General features: G+C 36.7%; 1 protein-coding gene across 1 annotated transcript in view; it reads left to right on the top strand.

The window, feature by feature from the left end:
* The window catches only part of LOC117335538 (twitchin-like), a 187286-nt gene that overhangs the window by 48588 nt on the left and 116111 nt on the right, over window positions 1-22587 (top strand). Inside the window, 5 exon segments of the mRNA XM_033895608.1 lie at window positions 868-1176; window positions 3320-3355; window positions 5158-5170; window positions 6453-6669; window positions 22239-22329. Coding sequence (XP_033751499.1) covers window positions 868-1176; window positions 3320-3355; window positions 5158-5170; window positions 6453-6669; window positions 22239-22329 — 666 coding nt within the window.

Here is a 22587-nt window from a genome sequence, read left to right as displayed (position 1 = left end):
TGACCATGGTGTAGACCACTTCTTGATTGAAGTGTCTAAATAGGAAAAAAAGTTTGGGTTACAGTGGCTCTTCTTGATTGACGTCACATTCATTCAAAATGTAGATATCAAATCATTCTTATCACTCTTAAAGACAGCATTTCATGAGGGAAAAAAGTGGCATTCCGCTAAATGCAAAGATTCATTATCAATCATTTATCACTATCTAGAGTACTTGTTAAGTGTCGCTGCACTTTCTGGAGGAACCTATCAAAAGATACCATCTGAGAGATAGATAGTTTGATGTAATGTCTGTATAGAACATTCAACAGTGAAAATTAAGCAGTATCAATGTCACCAACTCGTCTGATTTCATTAGATCAAATGGAGGCTTCCTCAGGCCATATATCATCATGATCAGATATTTATTACTTTTGACCAGAGGTGAAATTTCCAAAACAGTTTTTAGAAGCTGAAAAATTCTGTATGTATATACATAGATAGAATAGATCATCAAAATTCATAAAAAATTTATCGTTTGAAAAAAACATTTTTCTCAAAACTATCTTTTTTATTAATAGTTTTCAAATAACAATATAATATACAATAATTGATTTGTTATCGATTGTTAAAAATTATTGGTTCAGTTACATAATATTGTTAAAAATTATTGAGTAAGTTACATAATATTAAAAATTATTGGTCAAGTTACATGATAAAGCTAAAAAGTTATTTGTTGTTAAAAAATTATTGATCATGTTGCATAATAATCAATAAATGGCATTTGATTAGTACAAGGTACATATAACTCATGGTACTGAGGACTTATTTCCTGGTTGTGTTTTATCTCTTTTTCCTGTGATTTTAACTGCCTTGTATTGTTTACAGGTGATGATAAGAAACCACAGGGTCAGAAACCCATGTTCACACAGAAACCTGTCATCAAACAGGCAGGGGACAAGATTGTATTTGAGTGCAAATTGACCGCCGACCCCAAGCCCACGATTGTGTGGCATCAGGGTTCAAAGCTCCTCAAGGATGGTGGACGTCATAAGACGACGGTTAGTGCTAACAAGAACGATTACACAGTGTGCCTGGAGATCGCCAACCCAGCCAAGGAAGATGGCGGCGAGTACAAAGCGGTGGCCAAAAACACCCTCGGAGAGTCAACAGCCACCATCACGCTCAACTTTGAAGGTTTGTATTGTTATACTGTCTGCCCTGATCAAATATTGGAGTTCAACATAAATTTTGAAATACTTGTGTTTACTATGTTTCTGTAGGCTGATGGTAGTGACGTTAAGTGATATAGAGTGCAAAAGCAGGACATTTCATTTTTTAAAGTGTGCATATCTAAGTTTATTTCAGCAGTATCACTTAAGCTTTTGCAGTGTGGATCAAATGACAGGTCAGATGCATTCTGGGATTAATTATTCTGATTTTGTCCCTTAAAAATTTGATGATGTTCAGTACAACTTTCTTAAGATGAACAGGTTTTCTATCAAAGTAAATCAATATGCAGAATTTCGCTTAACCCCTTTAATGAATTCCTGGTATAACAAGCTATTTCCTAGCTCAGGTCCTGTGAAGTTCATTATAAACGAGTCTTATGGTATAAAAATTTTAATATCATGGTCAAATATCATTGTATCATTCTTAGTGATAATTACACATATTTTAGTATTCAAAACAATATAGTTGGTCAGTTTTCCTATATGTGATGGCTACCTCAGGAGTACAGAATCACATGGTTATCCAGAAGTGGTGTTGTATACGATGTTGTATACGAACTGGTGTTGTATACTGTTCGTATACAACATCCACTTCTGGATAATCAAACACTGCCACTACCGTTTGTTACTTAGACAATATTACTGATAGCCTAAGAAAATGGTGATCAGGTAGCAAATGTGACATCACAAAACTAACCTTTTCATTTTTCATCAGATGGTGGGCTATTCAAATTGCCCTGCGTCCGTGGTCCGTCGTCCGTCCGTCCCTCCGTCCGTCCGTCCCTCCGTCCGTCCCTCCGTCCGTCCGTAAACAATTCTTGTTATCGCTAATCCTCAGAAAGTACTGAAGGGATCTTTCTCAAATTTCATATGTAGGTTCCCCTTGGTGCCTAGTTATGCATATTGCATTTTAGACCAATCGGAAAACAACATGGCCGACAGGCAGCCATCTTGGATTTTGACAATTGAAGTTTGTTATCGCTATTTCTCAGAAAGTACTGAAGGGATCTTTCTCAAATTTCATATGTAGGTTCCCCTTGGTGCCTAGTTATGCATATTGCATTTTGAGACAAATCGGAAAACAACATCGCCGACAGGCAGCCATCTTGGATTTTGACAATTAAAGTTTGTTATCGCTATTTCTCAGAAACTACTGAAGAGATCTTTCTCAAATTTCATATGTAGGTTCCTCTTGGTGCCTTGTTATGCATATTGCATTTTGAGACTAATCGGAAAAAAACATGGCCGACAGGCAGCCATCTTGGATTTTGACAATTGAAGTTTGTTATCGCTATTTCTCAGAAAGTGATGAAAGGATCTTTCTCAAATTTCATATGTAGGTTCCTCTTTTTGCCTAGTTATGCATATTGCATTTTGAGACCAATCGGAAAACAACATGGCCGACAGGCAGCCATCTTGGATTTTGACAATTGAAGTTTGTTATCGCTATTTCTCAGAAAGTAATGAAGGGATCTTTCTCAAATTTCATACATACGTTCCCCTCAGTGCCTTGTTATGCATACTGCATTTTGAGACCAATCAGAAAACAACATGGCTGACAGGTAGCCATCTTGGATATTGACAATTGAAGTTTGTTATCACTATTTCTGAAAAAGTACTGAAGGGATCTTTCTCAAATTTCATAAGTAGGTTCCCCTTGGTCCCTTGTATTGCATTTTTGGACCAGTCTGTCCTGAAAACAACCTGGCAAACAAACAGCCATTATCGTTAAATCTCAAATTTCTTATATAGCTTGGATTCCCTTGTTTGAAAAGTACTGGAGGGATGTCTCAATTTGCACAGATTAGTAAAATGAAGGGAAAAGTAGAGAAAAGATCAATCCGACATGGAACCTATGAAGATCATTCAATGGTGGGCGCCAAGATCCCTCTGGGATCTCTTGTCTTACATGTGCTTTTCCTTTTGCATTTAGCCATTTCTTGTGGTTATAGTAACATGTTCATATTTGAAGAATACTACAGCTTATAAACAGAATCCATTTTACAAAAGGAGAGTCTGAATTTTCTGCATTCAATGTTTCTACGAAGATGTTGCTGAACTTATAGTTACATTTAATGATTATCATGTGGAGATCCGTTATATTTCAGTGACAAAAACTAAGAGTATAAGTGTAATGATGGAAGGTAAGATGGCCTGTCGTACCCTCACTGCTCGGTCAAACCCATGAGAATTCCAGTAGACTTTACAACTACTCTATAACTAGTACTGTAATACATTTGATGACATAGAGAATCTTACCTGTGTGTTTGTCTGCTATGTTCAGTTTATCAATTTTAATGTTACCTTTTATAGAGTGACTTATTTAATCATTCAAAAGAATTTATAAATTTGATGCAAGATTTACTCAAATATTTCTGTCCATCTTATATGATGCTGAATTAAGATAATATATCACCATGGTAGAAGATCGAAAATAAGAAAAATCTTCTCACAAACATTTCCATAGTAACAGCATAATTCTTAAAAAAATTGTATATCTATTGAACAGCATGAGTAGGCCTATGATTGGCCAGGAATCTCTACCAGTAAAACAGTATTGTAAATAGTAGTCGGGATTCCGTAATATGAATTCTCATGGGCCTGATTTATAGCAGAAATCCAGAAATGTTTCCCCTTGGTTCCTATGGAGGATGTACAGATGACATATTGTCCCTACATTCCCCTATATAGCTCAGCTATTTGATGTTGTTGCTTGGCAATTAAACTTTCTTATTTCAGTCTTTATAACATTAATTGGGAACGTTAAAAATCTGTTCTGTGTATTTTTCAGGCATATTTAATGAGCGTTTAGGGTGATAATAAGGACAGGTTCTAGCTGACCGAGGGATTTTTATGGTCACTCTCCACCTTGGTCATTTTAATGGTTGACAGTATATAGGATACTTTTTGTTGAGCAGATCTGTTTTTGTTTTATTTGCTGGATATATCTCATTGTCTAAGTAAACTATCATTACCAGGGGTATCCAGTAATCTGATAAAGGGAAGTTGAAGTTTGATGTCCTAACTATGAAACGTGTCCAATAATTACCATGAAAATATAGGGTATTCAAAACATCTCACCTATAGATAAAATATTACACACTCATTTCTAAACTTGTAACTTGAACACAAAAGCATTTTAAGTTATTGTGTTTCGTTCATGAAAACATCAAATTCATATACATTTGTGCTGTATATCCTATGCTTTCTACCTATCTCCAGAAATATTATAAAGACTTTATCAGACCCTCTATGTAATCTACCTGAATCCGTGAAGTGTGTTATTATGTCATTCTCAGACTCTACCTATCTATACCCACCCAGTTGTTTCAATTCTTGATTTTGTTCTGTTTATTTTGGTACACCATTTTGTACATTTATCTTGACCTTGAATTAAGACCCTGACCCTGAATATCTGCCATATCATGTTTCAGGAAAATGTTTGGATTACCTCCCTTAGAATGTGGATGTATTTTATACATCATCCGTGTTTTCTTCACATTTCTTTTCAATTCTTATTTTGTTACTGAAGTGACACACTCTGCAAATTAAAAAATAAGTTTCAAGAAATATATCTTTATATCTGGGATACTTTTAATCTAATTCATTTTCATTTAAAATAGATAAATTTTCAAAGGCAGCTAATATATGTATTTGAGTTTAACAAGTCATCTATCAAATAGACAGTGCAGGTGTCATTTCTGTAAGTAAATGAGGATACTTTAGGTCATGAATCTAATTGTGATTCAATGCAAGTTCAAAACAAAGTCATTGAGAGCTCAGACAGAATGTGTCATATTTTATATCATCATAATTGAATATTCCATACATGTGGGGCCAATCTTGGTTGCATTCAAATTTTAGTCACACTTTAGATACTAAAAATTTGATGCAAATTTAGTTTTTTTCATTTATTAAAACTTTGGTAATTGTTCTTTTATAACAGGAAAGAAAGCAGCGTAAGTACCATTTTATTATATCTATAGTATATAAATACATTACCTAAGTGGACATTGTATCGGTGAAATTTGTCTTGGTACATACTTAAAACTCATTTTGAAAAATAATGTTTCCCTTTGTGGAAATAATTAAAATGCCCATTTTGGCATCAATATATATAAACTTCAGTAATGAGGCCATTGAGTCTTCATAAACTTAATTGCCAAAAATCACCTGTACCTTTACAAATATAAGCTAATCAGATGAATAAGACTTACTGTCTATATATAGCTCCCTTACCTGTCTATATAACCCCTTACCTGTCTATGTGTCCCCTTTACCTGTCTATATAATCCCTTACATACCTGTCTATATGTCTCCCTTTACCTGTCTATATATAACCCCTTACCTGTCTATATGTGCCCTTTACCTGTCTATATAATCCCTTACGTACCTGTCTATATGTCTCCCTTTACCTGTCTATATAACCCCTTACCTGTCTATATGTGCCCTTTAATTACCTGTCTATATAATCCCTTACGTACCTTTCTATATGTCTCCCTTTACCTGTCTATATATAACCCCTTACCTGTCTATATGTCTCCCTTTACCTGTCTATATATAACCCCTTACCTGTCTATATGTCTCCCTTTACCTGTCGTTATAACCCCTTACCTGTCTATATGTCTCCCTTTACCTGTCTATATATAACCCCTTACCTGTCTATATGTCTCCCTTTACCTGTCGTTATAACCCCTTACCTGTCTATATAACCCCCTTACCTGTCTATATGTCTCCCTTTACCTGTATATATATTACCCCTTACCTGTCTATGTCTCCCTTTACCTGTCCATATAACCCCGTACCTGTCTATATAACCCCTAACCTGTCTATATAACCCCTTACCTGTCTATATGTCTCCCTTTACCTGTCTATATATAACCCCTTACCTGTCTATATGTCTCCCTTTACCTATCTATATAACCCCTTACCTGTCTATATAACCCCTAACCTGTCTATATGTCTCCCTTTACCTGTCGTTATAACCCCTTACCTGTCTATATGTCTCCCTTTACCTGTCTATATATAACCCCTTACCTGTCTATATGTCTCCCTTTACCTGTCGTTATAACCCCTTACCTGTCTATATGTCCCCTTTACCTGTCTATATATAACCCCTTACCTGTCTATATGTCTCCCTTTACCTGTCGTTATAACCTCTTACCTGTCTATATGTCTCCCTTTACCTGTCGTTATATCCCCTTACCTGTCTATAAAGCCTGTTATCCTACCTGTTCACAGAGCCCCAGAAGGAAAGGCTCCCCACTTTCTACAGAAGCCATCTATCAAGCAGGAGAAGACCATGTTGGTGATGACATGTAACCTGGAGGCCAAGCCAACTCCCAAGATTCGCTGGTTCCGTGAGACCCAGGAGATCACTGCTGGGGGTCGCTACAGTATAACCCTCACACCCATGGCAGGCGCCCCTGACAGCTATACAGCCATGTTACAGATTAAGGTAAGAACAGTTCATTATACTCCTTATATAGCACTGTTTTACAGGAATTTGAATGATTATATTCTTTTCTTATTTAACATTGACTTGATAATTTTGTTGATACAAACTTTCCTGGCTAGATTGGGTACAGGTAAATCAGAATCTGTGGATGTTGTATTCATGGTTTTCTTAAATCTAAGAAGCTGTGATACTTGAGTAGGTAAGGGGCTGTGATATCTGAGTAGGTAAGGGGCTGTGATATATGAGTAGGTAAGGGGCTGTGATACCTGAGTAGGTAAGGGGCTGTGATACCTGAGTAGGTAAGGGGCTGCGATATCTGAGTAGGTAAGGGGCTGTGATACCTGAGTAGGTAAGGGGCTGTGATAGCTCAGTTGGTCAGAGCCCTCCCCACGTAATCTCTATGTTGTCTTGGTTGTGTCTTTGGGCAAGACACTTATTTCTCTGGATGGCATGTGACAGGCTTCCGGTATGTTGTTCAGTGAGGTAGTCACCAACTACTACAAGGAGACCTTAAAACGACCCTGACTCTTCACGGGGCAATAAACCCAAAAACAACAAAATAAAATACCTGATTAGGTAAATCATCATATCAATGTAACCTCTGGTAGGTAAATCATCATATCAATGTAACCTCTGGTAGGTAAATCATCATATCAATGTAACCTCTGGTAGGTAAATCATCATATCAATGTAACCTCTGGCCTTTGGATCTGAAGTGTGTGGTTTTCTTTGTGAAGCTGAGATCATAGGCTGTTCTATGAAGTTGGGGTGTGTAGGTCCTTTATTGGGCAATTTCAAATTTTAGGTACAGTGTTTCACTGCAAGGGAAACAACTCAAGCCTACTAACACCCGACCTTGTGTTACACCTGACCTTGTGTTTCACCTCACCTCATATTCTGTGAAAGGAGTGTAATGCTTGTAAGCCTACTAACACCCGACCTTATGTTACACCTGACCTTGTGTTTCACCTCACCTCATATTCTGTGAAAGGAGTGTAATGCTTGTAACATTATATAGCAGCCTTTCATCTGACCTTGTATTCAGTGGAAGGGAAGTAACTCTAGCAGACTTATGCCTGACTCTAGCTTAGACCTGGTCTTGTACTGAAAATTGACGTGGTATTTAGTGTCCTGATAGACATCATGGAAAGAATTGTGAGATGGTAATGGAAATATTTCTTACTTTCTGAGTATAAAGTTTTCTTGAGCTTTATATTGTATGGTTAAACTGTAGTTAATAGTTGATAAGGTGTAACACTTGGAAAGCATTTATGCACATCTATTTCAAAATTGTTTTACGACAGGTAAAATTTTATTTTATTTGTTCATCAAGAAGTTGGTGAATTTTATATTCAACACCTGTTTTGATTTTGTTGGAATATTTGAAGTAGATGTACATGTACTAGACACAAGTATGTTATCACAAACTGCACCTTGCAGCATAATTAAACACAGATATGAAATCCAAAATAGATTTTAGCTTCTGCAACAGTTCCACTTCAAAATAGACATGCTTTCAAGGCAGTGTCCTTAATGCCCTGTTCTATCCTATTCTTACTTAGCAGAGGAGTTTAATACTTTTATGTATTTGTTAATTGTGTTCTTTAAATATTAATTCAGTCTAGCGAAGTTATGAATTTCATTTGAAACTTGAATGATACTTCAGAATACATTTCAGTATTAATGTGATTACATGTATTTCCATATGAATGGTTGAGATTTAACATCAACTGATTTCTCTATCAAAATCATTTTGACTATGTAGCTAGGATTTTGTACTGCATAGCTGTTAAATTTCGCGGGGCTAAATTTTCTCTGTTGTCCCAGTTATATTTCACTTCGCAGGTATTAAATTTCGCTCAACCACGCCTTATAAATTCTGCAATAAACACTTCAATACATTTGTTTGCATATATCAGTATCTGCTGGGTATTAAGTTTTGTGTTATATTTAGTGACCACCAATATAGCGAAATTAAATTCACTGCAAATATTACCAACTACACAGTACCATTTATGATTTTTAGCCCACCATCATCAGATGGTGGGCTATTCAATTCGCCCTGCGTCCGTGGTCCGTGGTCCGTCCGTCCATCCGTCCGTAAACAATTCTTGTTATCGCTATTTCTCAGAAAGTACTGAAGGGATCTTTCTCAAACTTCATATGTAGGTTCCCCTTGGTGCCTAGTGATGCATATTGCATTTTGAGACCAATCAGAAAACAACATGGCCTACAGGCAGCCATCTTGGATTTTGACAATTGAAGTTTGTTATCGCTAATTCTCAGAAAGCACTAAAGGGATCTTTCTCAAATTTCATATATAGGTTCCTCTTGGTGCCTAGTTATGCATATTGCATTTTGAGACCAATCGGAAAACAACATGGCCCACAGGCAGCCATCTTGGATTTTGACAATTGAAGTTTGTTATCGCTAATTCTCAGAAAGCACTGAAGGGATCTTTCTCAAATTTTAAATATAGGTTCCCCTTGGTGCCTAGTTATGCATATTGCATTTTGAGACAAATCGGAAAACAACATGGCCGACAGGCAGCCATCTTGGATTTTGACAATTGAAGTTTATTATCGCTATTTCTCAGAAAATACTGAAGGGATCTTTCTCAAATTCCATATGTAGGTTCCCCTTGATGCTTAGTTATGCATAATGCATTTTGAGACTAATCGGAAAAACAACATGGCCGACAGGCAGCCATCTTGGATTTTGACAATTGAAGTTTGTTATCGCTATTTCATAGAAAGTACTGAAGGGATTTTTCTCAAATTTCATATATAGGTTTCCCTTGATGCTTAGTTATGCATATTGCATTTTGAGACTAATCGGAAAACAACATGGCCGACAGGCAGCCATCTTGGATTTTGACAATTGAAGTTTGTTATCGCTATTTCTAAGAAACTAATGAAGGGATCTTCCTGAAATTTCATATGTAGGTTCCCCTCGGTGTCTAGTTATGCATATTGCATTTTGAGACTAATCGGAAAACAACATCGCCGACAGGCAGCCATCTTGGATTTCGAAAATTGAAACTTGTTATCACTATTTCTAAGAAACTGATGAAGGGATTTGATATGTAGGTTCCCCTCTGTGTCTAGTTATGCATATTGCATTTTGAGACCAATCGGAAAACAACATGGCCGACAGGTAGCCATCTTGGATTTTGACAATTGAAGTTTGTTATCGCTATTTCTAAGATAGTATTGAAGGGATCTTTTTGAAATTTCATATGTAGGTTCCCCTCGGTGCCTAGTTATGCATATTGCATTTTGAGACCAATCGGAAAACAACATGGCCGACAGGCAGCCATCTTGGATTTTGACAATTGAAGTTTGTTATCGCTATTTCTCAGAAAGTACTGAAGGAATCTTTCTCAAATTCCATATATAGGCCCCCCTTGGTGCCTAAATCTTAAATGTTATATAGGTTTCCCTTGTTTGAAAAGTACTAGAGGTTTCTTCTGAATTTACACAGATTAGTAAGACTTAGAAGAAGAGAAAAGTAGGGAAAAGATCAATCTGACATGGAACCTATGAAGAACATTCAATGATGGGCGCCAAGATCCCTCTGGGATCTCTTGTTCATTATTTGGATATAAATCTTGCTGGAAATAGTTCAGGATGTCGATGACCTGTAGCTGGCCCAGATCAAAAATGTTTTAACAAAAGTATGAGAATTAGCCTGACCCTGAAAGGTCAATGTAAGATGGCGTCATTTGATTGTTACTGAATTATCATCATTATAGTAACCTAAATATTAGGTTCCAGGCCACCAGTGAAACGGTCTGAAACTGTTATCCAAACAAACTGCCACAAATGTCAAAAAAAAGTAGAGCTAATTGAATTTATTAAAAAGAAATAACTTGAAACACAAAGCAAAATCTAGTATACTCTGTAAGGTAGTGTGTATATCTTTAAGATGTCAAAGATAATTTGTAATTAAGCTGGTGATATAGATGACATGGTGGCACATGTAATTTGTATTTGGGTGAATGGTGAATTAACACAGAGGTTAATAAATCTTTAGATATATTTTGATAAGTATCTTATACCATTGACCTTAACAAATACTTACCAGCTCGATCTTAAATCATGATGCAATGAAGGAGTTAGCAACTTTTATTATCTTCACCCAAAAATATTAAATTGAGCTCTAATGCATCCATGCATAGATCCTCCATCCAGGGAGCTTTTCTGATACAACTTTTGGACTGATCTCTGCAAAACTTTGAACTAATATCAAGCATCTACCTTACTTCTGCTTTTTGCTATTGGCAAGATTTTGTTATACTTATTCACTGTTATCATAGAGACAAATGGTTAGAAATAAAAATATAATGTGCACACATAATTTGTATTTGGTTGAATGGTGAATTATAATGTGCATGACTGCATCTCAAAAGCAGTTCACATAGCAGAATAGTGTCCTGTCTTTTGATATTGGTGAGCTTTTATTGTTGCTATTTTTCTACTTTTTATGGAAATAAATTTTCAGATGTACAAATATGAATGCTTACAACTTTTGTAGGGGGTACCTCAACAAGAGTGATTTTGATAGATCAGTTGGTTAGAGTGTTGGCCTACACAATCTCTGGTGAAGATCTGAAGTGCCTGGTTTGGTGCTCCCTACCTGTGACAGTTTGTGTTTCTCAGGAAGCTGAGAAACACACTAGTCTGTGCTGTTAGGGAAGCTGAGAAACAGGCTGGTCTGTGATGTTGTGGTTGTGTTCTTTGGCAACACACTTTTAATTACCCTAATTGATCTGGGTGGCATGTGACAAATGTCCCATATGTTGTTTAGTGATGTAGCCCCCAGCTACTACAAAGATATCAGGCTAGTGCCCTATTTGTGCCCTATGCTATTAATGAGATATAATTTTTAAAAGTTTTTTTTCTGCCTCACCATGTTAACCATTGAAGATCATTATGATATATATTTGATATATTCACATCAAACAAACTGTCACAGCCTTAAGATTCTATAGTTTTCTTGTCTTTATCCCTGTCTGCTTGTTATGGTTTAGTGCTTGGCCAGAAAATAGTGAAATAATGTAGCAGGTTTTCATGGGTTAATAACTGGTAATGTTACATTGTACCTCATTACCATATTTATCCTGCAATAAACCCAAAGTGCCAAAATATCCGACTCATTGTCTGCAGAGGGGTTATAATAAGATGGGTGGTTAGTTTGCACAGGGTGGTGAGGTGGCATAACTGCCTCTCACCATAACACCCCTCAAATAGTTCTGGCTGGGCCAACAAGGGTGATTAATATAAGTTGATATAACTTATTTTGTAATTACAATAAATATAGGTGGGTCGGTTGCTGGATAAATGTGGTATTAAGAAAATTCTTGGTGAAAATTCCTGTATGGTATGTCTAAATTTCCTGCCTGGTTTTACATAGATGATGACTACCAAAGAAAAACAATGATTGAAGTCTTGTCAGATCCATAGTTTATGTTTTCTTCAATGTGTGGAATAACAGATTTCACAGATTTATGAAAATTACAAGACATTCTAAGAGGGGATTGATGAGTTCCGGTGTAGTTTTTACTGTAATTCCACCTGTTAAAGAGTGAGAGATAATCTACTATTGTAAACACTCGCATACACACATCACATGAGATCCAGCAGTTTATGAGTTGAGATAATTTTCCAGTTTAGAAGCTGCAGATGTCTGGGTATTATTTCTACTGAGCCTAGGTCATCACTGTCGTATCCAGTGCAAAACTATCACTTTCAAATTTGGTTTTTGTGGGAATGTTCATCGGCAGTCATTCCAAAACTCTTGGGGGAGAGGAAACACTTATGTTCTGTTCAGAAAATTACGTAACCTGCATCTATTTCAAACTTGTGGAGGGGAAACGCCCTGTTGATTGACAGGCAGTGTAGACAATTATAATTACCAATGTTCAGTTAGAACATGCATGGATGTATACATGTGTTTAATTTACCATCTGTTGCAAATTAGCAAAAAATAAATTTTTGATGAATTTGCAGTAGTTGAGTTAAAACATTTACAGGGAAAATTGAGATATAAATAGGTATGTAATGTTGTGAGGTTGTAATTGTGATGAATTTCTGCACCACCCACAATCTTTATACAGACTTAATCAGCATTACACACTGTCTGTACGGTTATAAAGACATTGTTCTGATGTAAGGGGCAAGGCAGTAATGCAGAAAGAAATTCTTCTTTAGGTTTTTTTCACAGATCATCAAAGTTAGCGGGAGTTTTAATTACATGAGGAATTTCATATACATATACTACCTTGGCTATCAGGCAGATACATCATACCCTAGCTCTGGAGGATTCAAATATCTGCTATTTCAGAAAAGAGAAAATGAATAAGGGGTAAATCAAAGTTTCAGAATTCCTAGGCCTGCACCAACTTAGTTTTCAGCTTTTCATTATGAATACAATATATTATTATAAATACAACGTATTATCATAAATACAATATATATATTATTATAAATACAATGTATTATTATAAATACAATGTTTTTTATGTTTGGGTGATTCTACTTGACCTTCTACAGTAAGTGATTGGTTAATATCTTACTTGCTTTTCTGGTATAATAGTTGGGGAAATGACTTCGGCCTAGATTTGGAATATGGTAAACTTGTTCAGAGCATTACCATAGCAACAAGTGTTTGACCTCATTGTTGTTATGATGTTAAACCGGTTATCACCTAATTATATTTAATAACACACTCAATATTCAAGAGAGCTACACTCTTGTTTCCATGGAAATATAAAAGTTCCGTGCTATTTCATGTCTTGTTTATAGGCACTTCATGTTTAAAAAATGTGAATTGGCATTAAAGTTCATCAAATTATGATGAAGATCTATTTGAAGTTTTGACACTTTTTGAGATGAGCTTTTGATTTTCAATCCCCAAAATTTTAATAGACTTTCAAGATTTTCATATCGAATTGGAACAAGCTACTATTTTGTTGTGATGAACCAATATCATCATTGACTTTGTATACATTGTATAATTTCCTGAGAGATAGGTATACTTTATGTATGTATGTTTGTTGGGTTTATCGCCCAGTGAATAGCCACAGTCATTTTGAGATGGGCAGGTCTTTTTGTAGTAGCTGGTGGCTACCTCATTGAACAACATAGAGGAAGCCCTGTTACATGCCACCTAGAGCAATTAGGGTAAGTGTCTTACCCAAGGACACAACCACGGCAGTAGAGAATAGTCAGTTTCTCAGCTTCCTAAGAAACAAACCGCCACAGGTGTTTTATTGTTAAACCATTTACAAGTTTAGTAGGCCAACGTTGTAACTTTGAGAGCATGGCATCACTTTAATTTGACATAGATTTAGGTGGTGTATGATGTCAGTTATGACCTGAACTACTTATAATCCAGACGTACTGTCAATTAAACCAGATTAGACTATAGATTTATATACAGTACAGTTAAGACCAGATTGGACTATAGCTCTATATACAGTACAGTTAAGACCAGATTGAACTATAGCTCTATATACAGTACAGTTAAGACCAGATTGGACTATAGCTCTATATACAGTACAGTTAAGACCAGATTGGACTATAGCTCTATATACAGTACAGTTAAGACCAGATTGGACTATAGATTTATATCCATTTCAGTTAAGACCAGATTGAACTATAGCTCTATATACAGTACAGTTAAGAACAGAGTGGACTATAGATTTATATACAGTACAGTTAAGACCAGATTGGACTATATATGCTCTATATACATTTGTCCGTCAATCAGTCAGTCATTGCTGGTTTGTGCTATAGATAGAATTCTCATGTGTATGTGGCATGCCTTGTGTAATTTACATAAGGGTTTTGTAATACGACTCTTTCATGATGATATTATTCAATTAAATGTGATGAAGATGTTATTTCAAAATACCTTCATTATCTTAATTGTTGCTGCCAGTCTATTAAATGTCGCCATTCTGGTTCCAACAAATTAATTTTAATCTCTGATGCTTCACTTGAGAAAATTTTAAGTGATATGTCAGGTACAAAAAAATTGATGTGATGTTTTATGGTTAGAATAGAATTGATATGATTTTTAATTAAATGAAAATATTACATAGCTCTTAAAGTTTTGATATCACATATCTGTAATTCAACTAGTAAGAATTGCAGCAAAATAACTAAAATAATACATATTTCAAATGTGGCATTTCATTTTTGATTTTATTTAAAGCCACATCACTACCACAGAAATGAGTTCTTATGTATTTCAAACTAATAAATCACCAATGCAAGTTTTGTTAACAAGAATTGTTTTGATAAACTTAGTTACTTTAACTGTTGTGAGGCTATTCAGGGTTTTTAAAGAAGTCATTATAGACTCCCTTTTGATAGAGTACATAGTGTTAATGTTAGCCATTGTAGTATACAAATATATGGTATTTATCAATCAATAGTTTGTTCTGTTCGTTATGACTGGACACATTATATCAGTAATAATAAAACCAGAAATCCTCGTGACAGGAGACAAATTGAGACCAATGATCCAAAGATCACTGACAAAATGAAACCAAAGAATACCTGACTTGTGACAAGAGACATAATTAGACCAGAAATTCTAAGATTACCTGTCTGAAGATTACTGAAGACAAAATCATATAAAAAATCAAGTTATTTCCTTTCATGACATCCTGTTGGCTTTTCTGGATGTTATTGAGTGAGATTTCTGAGCTGTGACTTTAATACAGTGGAAATACCTATCACCATTGGAACCTGTAGAGCTTTCGGAAAGATGTACATCCACAGATGTTTTTCTATCAACTTTTCATCCAATAAATGGGCAATATATATCAGAAAAAGGAATTCTAAACTTTCAAAAAATTTCATCCTAATGTTTTTTTTTAGTTTCCGTAGTTGTATGTAACCTTTAACTGTCACCTTAAACTTGATAATCTGGGTGAACTTGTCACTGTTTCAACTCAGACTGATCAGAATCCAGCACTATCGCTCCAACATGATTCCCTTACAATCCTACCAGCCACAAGCTACACCACTGTTTTCTTTCTAATTATTCATGTACTTGTACATTGTTTAACCGTATTTCTCTCAAATAGAATAATATTGAATGGTTTTGGAGCACTTGAACACCCTGGAGGGGCTGCTACTGTGTGCTATTACATTATCACAGCTGTTTTATGTAGGTTTGTTTTCCAGACAATTTGATATTATTTTAGGAATTTACAGCTGAGGTATTCCTGCCAATTGTCAGAACAACTGAACGAGCTGTTTACTAGACCACACAGTATCCAACCCACCAGGACAATCAGACATCTGCAATTCAAAAATGGCAAATCCAGACAGACAAAAACAGACTTAGATAGATGGATGGCCAACAGACTGATGGACAGGTAGAGAGACGGACAGAGAGATAGACAAAAACAGACAGACAAAAACAGACTTAAATAGATGAACGACCAACAGACTGATGGACAGACAGGGAGACGGACAGAGAGATAAACATTGTATCAACAACATCTGTAAAACTTACCAATCAAAATGTTTTTATCACCGTTACCAGCAGAAATTAAAAATTAAAAGGAATATTCTCTTTGAGAAAAAAAATCAATATTTGCGTTTATGCACTAAAATAGTTACTAGTTGAAATTGATAGTTAAGTTCAAAATTAAATGTTTAGTTAGTTTTAACTCCCAAGTCAGGAAAACATTATGAACAAATCGTAACTCTTCTTCATTGGAGGTGCAAACCTATCAGATTTGATTGCTAAAATAATGAGGATGTATCAGAAAATATAAGACAGATGCTGGGCAATGGACATAATTGTTGTTGCTGAAAAGATATGCATTGGAATCAGTTTTACTATAGTACATACATAAATGTATAGAACAGGGATACTGACAAAAAGGTTTGTAACTTTTTCTGAAATCAGCTTAAAAAGACAGTAATGAATGATTATATGTAGACACACAGTTTACTCTGGCTAAAGAATGAATCGTGAAGATTTTGACAGGAAGTTACAAAACATGTTCGTTAAATATTGAATGTTAACACAGAGTTGTCTCAATAGCTTAAAATAACACAAAGAGTTAAATTTGGAAAGAGGAATTTGACAAATTTCCAAATATTAGCAGTCTTAGAAACAGCAGGGGTATAGAATACCACATCACTCAAACACTGGGTTTTGATTGTGTTAAACACTTTGAAAGAATCTTTTCTCACTGGAGAAATTGCACTGAAGACATTGTCATGGCAACAGGAAGTGTTGTGATGAATTTCTGGTCAGGAGTTGGCACACATAAATGTTATCAGCTGTACTGAGAAAACCAAGTAGAGATATTGAATAGATATACATGTACATGACTACCTGTAAAGATGAGATGTACATGGACACCTGTAAAGATGAGATATACATGGACACCTGTAAAGATGAGATGTACATGGACACCTGTAAAGATGAGATGTACATGGACACCTGTAAAGATGAGATGTACATGGACACCTGTAAAGATGAGATATACATGGACACCTGTAAAGATGAGATGTACATGGACACCTGTAAAGATGAGATGTACATGGACACCTGTAAAGATGAGATGTAAAGATGAGATGTACATGGACACCTGTAAAGATGAGATGTACATGGACGCCTGTAAAGATGAGATATACATGGACACCTGTAAAGATGAGGTGTACATGTACATGGATACCTGTATAGTTGAGATTACATGGATACATGTATTGATGAGAAGTACATGTACATGGAGACCTGTATAGATGATATGTACATGGACACCTGTATAGATGAGAAGTACATGTACATGGATACATGTATAGATGATATGTACATGTACATGGATACATGTATAGATGATATGTACATGTACATGGAGACCTGTATAGATGATATGTACATGTACATGGATACCTGTATAGATGAGAAGTACATGTACATGGAGACCTGTATAGATGATATGTACATGTACATGGATACATGTATAGATGATATGTACATGTACGTGGATACATGTAAAAATAAGATGTACATGGGTACATGTATAGATGAGATGTATATGCCATGAAAAATCAGAGTTATTTTGAGTTGGGGGCCTTGGTTTCCTTGTAGTAGCTGGTGGCAACCTCACTGAACAGTATGCATTTGGCCCTTTACATGTGCCATCTTATGATTCAGCACAATTTGAGCTTATCTATGATTTGCACACCCTGAGAAATACTGAGGAGGGCTTGAACCACACACCTCATATTTCACATAGATGTCATTGTCTGAGAGATTTTTAGAAAAATGTTGGAAGATGTATTCAGAATTGTTGACTGATATGATGAAGGGACAATGTTAGCCATGTTGAAATATCTCTACATATGGAGATTTAGAGGAAAAGGTGGAAGATGTATTAAGAGATATGTTGACTGGTGTGATATGTATATATATACACATATGTATGTGTAAGCCATGTCGAGTGTTGCTAGGGTACTGATGTGGTATCTGCCATGTCAATTGATGGGTGAGTAATTTATAATGATAGATCAGATGGAGGACCTGTAATTTATTATACAGAATCACAAATTACCTGTGTGATGTGGTATAGCAGAGGATATAACATAAGTTAGTTATTTATCAAGTCATCAGGGAGAGTGGGCGGAGGTTGTGTAGGCTACGATCAATGAGAAAGGGGGGGGTGGGGGGGGGGGGGGGGGGGATCTGTGAATGAAGGAGAGGTGTTTGGTTGGAGGCGGACACGGACATGTGAGTGGAGGCAAGAGAGGGGTAAAAAGTGGGTGGAAATTTGTGAGTGGAAGAGGGGTAAAAGGTTTTGAGTTCTGTGTGTAGACGAGAGGGGTGAGGGGAAGAGATTATTTTGTGCTCTCCTGGGTATTCTTTCTGTGCATACTCCTTCCTGTCAGCTTGGTCCCTCCCTGTCAGCTTGGTCCTTACCTGTCAGCTTGGTCCCTATCTGTCGGCTCCCAACCCTCCCTGTCAGCTTGGTCCCTACCTGTCAGCTCCCAACCCTTCCTGTCAGCTTGGTCCCTCCCTGTCAGCTTGGTCCCTACCTGTCAGCTCAGTCCCTTTCTGCCAGCTCGGTCCCTACCTGTCAGCTTGGTCCCTACCTGTCAGCTTGGTCCCTACCTGTCAGCTTGGTCCCTCCCTGCCAGCTCGGTCCCTACCTGTCAGCTTGGTCCCTACCTGTCAGCTTGGTCCCTCCCTGTCAGCTTGGTCCCTCCCTGCCAGCTCGGTCCCTACCTGTCAGCTCTGTCCCTCCCTGTCAGCTTGGTCCCTACCTGTCGGCTCCCAACCCTTTCTGTCAGCTTAGTCCCTCCCTGTCAGCTCGGTCCCTCCCTGTCAGCTTGGTCCCTACCTGTCAGCATGGTCCCTACCTGTCAGCTTGGTCCCTACTTGTCAGCTTGGTCCCTACTTGTCAGCTTGGTCCCTCCCTGTCAGCTTGGTCCCTCCCTGTCAGCTTGGTCCCTCCCTGTCAGCTTGGTCCCTCCCTGCCAGCTCGGTCCCTACCTGTCAGCTCTGTCCCTCCCTGTCAGCTTGGTCCCTACCTGTCAGCTTGGTCCCTACCTGTCAGCATGGTCCCTCCCTGTCAGCTTAGTCCCTCCCTGTCAGCTTGGTCCCTACCTGTCAGCTTGGTCCCTACCTTTCAGCATGGTCCCTACCTGTCAGCTTGGTCCCTACCTTTCAGCTTGGTCCCTACTTGTCAGCTTGCTCCTTTCCTGTCAGCTTGTTCCATTCCTGTAAGTTCACCAGTGCTGTGATGAGGTGGCTAAGGAAGAGGGGTCACTATTGATTAACACTGCTGTATCCTGTGTGAAGTGCTTGTCTTGCTATAGGTTAATTTGATTTAGTGTTAGAGGTGTAGGTGGTACTTCCTTATAGAGAACACCTGCTTTGGTTCCTTTCCAAACATGTAGAGGAACACCTGTTGGTATATCACCCAACCTATTCAGTCCTCACACAAATTAGTATTGTCTGTATTGAACAAGCGTAATCATGTCAGTGATGGCACCTATCATGTTCTTGAAATATGGACCAAACCTGTTGTTATTAGTCCCCCACCAGAGGGAGGGGGAGGAGTCTAAAAGTTTTACATTGTGTCCTTGTGTGTTTCCCCAGTTTATATTGTCTGGGTTTTATCTCTTGCACTACATGTCACTGGAACTTTATACATCGGAAATAGATGAGGGTGTGTGTGTCATGTTCCAAAAGTAGGTCACTCTGACCTACATATGTAGGTGACTGACCTAGATATTGTTTTTTGACCTACATTAAAGAAAATGTTTGTTCAGGCTTTATCTCCAGCACTACTAGTCAATACTTAATACTTGGGGCACCTAGGTGAGGCAGTGTGTCATGTTTCTATAGTAGGTCAGTTTGACCAACATTTCGACCTTTGGCCTACTTCAAGGAATAAATTTGTTTGAGCCTTTAAACTTGTTATCACTAGAAATTCTTACTTCAGGCATGGGTGTCACTTACATTGAACTTCTGATATCACCTACTTAATCAGTGTTATTCCTGAAGTCATTCACATTTATACCACCAAACACAATTACTGAAGTATTGAATAGGGTTGGTCTGTCAAAGGTTTAGTGTGTAAAATTAGTTTCTCCACAAATTCATCATCTGTGCATTGTTGGTGTATAATTTCACAGCCGCTGAGGACCGTAATCTGCCAAATTGTCTTGTTTTATATATAATGGGAAAGGCTTCATTATAATTGTAAGATTCCCGTTACAATTAGAATTGATAATTCATAATTATACCCACTGCTTACCACTACTGCTAGTTAAAGTTTGTGTTTACAGTTCAGGTGAATGTAAATGCTCCTGATGTTAAGGCTCAGGCGGCTTATTGTTCTGAATTCTAATAGATAGAAACAATACCTGATTTCATGTAATATAGAATGTTAATTGTATTTTGGTCTTAAAACTCACAGATAAACAATGCAATTTAATACATACATGTATACATAATTCAATATTACCAAAATGAACATTAGATTACTTGGAGATATAATCTTAAGTCTAATGCCTTCACTACCAAGGTACAGAGCAGTAAGTTATGTTTAGATTATCAAACCTACTTAAACTGCTACAGATGTTTCTCTTCTGTGTCGGTATTAAAGTTAGTTAAGGTAGAGGATTGGGACGCTTTCTTAATTAGGTTCATTATTCTCTGTATTTCCCTGGGGAGTTATCAGTAGCTACACTAAAGGCTTGGCTTTGTTCCTGTAGTTCTGTGTATCAAGTGAAACAACATATACATAGTATCCTGATGATTTACAATACCAACAATATCCCCGGGGTAATTGTCATATTGTTCATAATACCCCGGGTAATTGTCATAATGTATCACATTACCCCCGGGATAATTGTCATAATGTATAATAATACCCCCGGGATAATTGTCATAATGTATAATAATACCCCCGGGTAATTGTCATAATGTATCACAATACCCCCGGGTAATTGTCATAATGTATCACAATAACCCCGGGTAATTGTCATAATGTATCACAATACCTTGGGTAATTGTCATAATTTATCACATTACCCCGGGTAATTGTCATATTGTTCATAATACCTTGGTTAATTGTCATAATTTATCACAATACCCCCGGGTAATTGTCATAATGTATCACAATACCTTGGGTAATTGTCATAATTTATCACATTACCCCGGGTAATTGTCATATTGTTCATAATACCTTGGTTAATTGTCATAATTTATCACAATTTCCCCGGGTAATTGTCATAATGTATCACAATACCTTGGGTAATTGTCATAATGTATCACAATACCCCCGGGTAATTGTCATAATGTATCACATTACCCCGGGTAATTGTCATATTGTTCATAATACCTTGGTTAATTGTCATAATTTATCACAATACCCCCGGGTAATTGTCATAATGTATCACAATACCTTGGGTAATTGTCATAATGTATCACAATACCTTGGTTAATTGTCATAATTTAATTATCACAATACCTTGGGTAATTGTCATAATGTATCACAATACCCTCGGGTAATTGTCGTAATGTATCACAATACCTTGGTTAATTGTCATAATTTAATTATCACAATACCTTGGTTAATTGTCATAATTTATCACAATACCCCCGGGTAATTGTCATAATGTATCACAATACCTTGGGTAATTGTCATAATGTATCACAATACCTTGGTTAATTGTCATAATTTAATTATCACAGTACCTTGGGTAATTGTCATAATTTAATTATCACAGTACCTTGGGTAATTGTCATAATTTATCACAATACCTTGGTTAATTGTCATAATTTATCACAATACCTTGGGTAATTGTCATAATTTATCACAGTACCTTGGGTAACACAAATATCCTTCACTTCTTGTCACATGAACTCTATACTTGGGGCATATGTTCACCGAAGTGAGGCAGTGTGTGATGAAAAAGTAAGTCACTCTGATCTTTGTTTAACATTGGAGTTTCTGAAATTTGCCAAATTCTCTTCTTCACCATGATGGGATATATTAATTATTTATGTTCTTGTTTTTACAGGATCCTCAGACAGAAGATGGAGGTTCCTACAAGTGTACTGCAGCCAATGACCTTGGTGAATCAAATGCAAACATCACCCTCAACTTCCAGGGTCAGTATTGTACAACTCTAGTTAAATATCACCCTCAAATTCCAGCGTCAGTATTGTACAACTCTAGTTAAATATCCTAAATCTTTACTGTATCATCCTCAAATTCCAGTGTCAGTATTGTACAGCTCTAGTTAAATATCCTAAATCTTTACTGTATCACCCTCAAATTCCAGGGTCAGTATTGCACAGCTCTAGTTAGATATCATAAATCTTTACTGCATCACCCCCAAATTCCAGGTCAGTATATTACAGCTCTAA

The sequence above is a fragment of the Pecten maximus genome, chromosome 10 (assembly GCF_902652985.1).
Source record: "Pecten maximus chromosome 10, xPecMax1.1, whole genome shotgun sequence".
NCBI lineage: Eukaryota > Metazoa > Mollusca > Bivalvia > Pectinida > Pectinidae > Pecten > Pecten maximus.
Note: the sequence above shows the minus strand (reverse complement) of the source record. Positions and strands in the feature narration are given on the sequence as shown.